General features: G+C 58.1%; 2 protein-coding genes across 2 annotated transcripts in view; one reads left to right on the forward strand and one right to left on the reverse strand.

Moving 5' to 3' along the window:
• Positions 1-307, forward strand: part of EMH_0015460 (uncharacterized protein) — a gene marked incomplete at both ends in the record, with an annotated part of 2,441 nt that extends 2,134 nt beyond the window's left edge. Inside the window, one exon of the mRNA XM_013500407.1 lies at positions 164-307. Within this exon, the coding sequence (XP_013355861.1) occupies positions 164-307 (144 nt within the window). The remainder of the gene's footprint in view (positions 1-163) is intronic.
• Positions 308-313: 6 nt separating this feature from the next.
• The window catches only part of EMH_0015480 (uncharacterized protein), a gene marked incomplete at both ends in the record, with an annotated part of 6,877 nt that continues 6,808 nt past the window's right edge, over positions 314-382 (reverse strand). Inside the window, one exon of the mRNA XM_013500408.1 lies at positions 314-380. Coding sequence (XP_013355862.1) covers positions 314-380 — 67 coding nt within the window. The remainder of the gene's footprint in view (positions 381-382) is intronic.

Raw genomic sequence — 382 nt, forward strand, 5'->3', positions numbered from 1 at the left:
CAGCGCTAGCTAAGCCAGCATCAGCAGCAGCAACAGCAGCGGCAACAGGAGCAGAAGCAACAGCAGCAGCAACAGCAGCAGCAGCAGCAGCAGCAGCAGAACGACCAGCAGCAGTAGCAGCAGCAGCTCAACAAGTAGCACCAGATGCGGCAGCAAACAGCAGAAGCAGCAGCAGCAGAACCAGCAGAACCAGCAGCAGCAGCAGCAACAGCAGCAGCAGCAACAGCAGCAGCAGCGGCAGCAACAGCAAGTGCAGCAACAGCAGCAACAGCAGCAGCAGCAGCAGCAGCAGCAGCAGCAGCACTGACGGTAGCTATGTGTCCATTGAGTGCCTGCAGCAGCTGAGCAGCAGCAGCAGCAGCAGCAGATTTATGTTTGTCTT

Source organism: Eimeria mitis, genomic scaffold, assembly GCF_000499745.2.
Source record: "Eimeria mitis Houghton genomic scaffold, Emh_scaff537, whole genome shotgun sequence".
NCBI classification, from domain to species: domain Eukaryota; phylum Apicomplexa; class Conoidasida; order Eucoccidiorida; family Eimeriidae; genus Eimeria; species Eimeria mitis.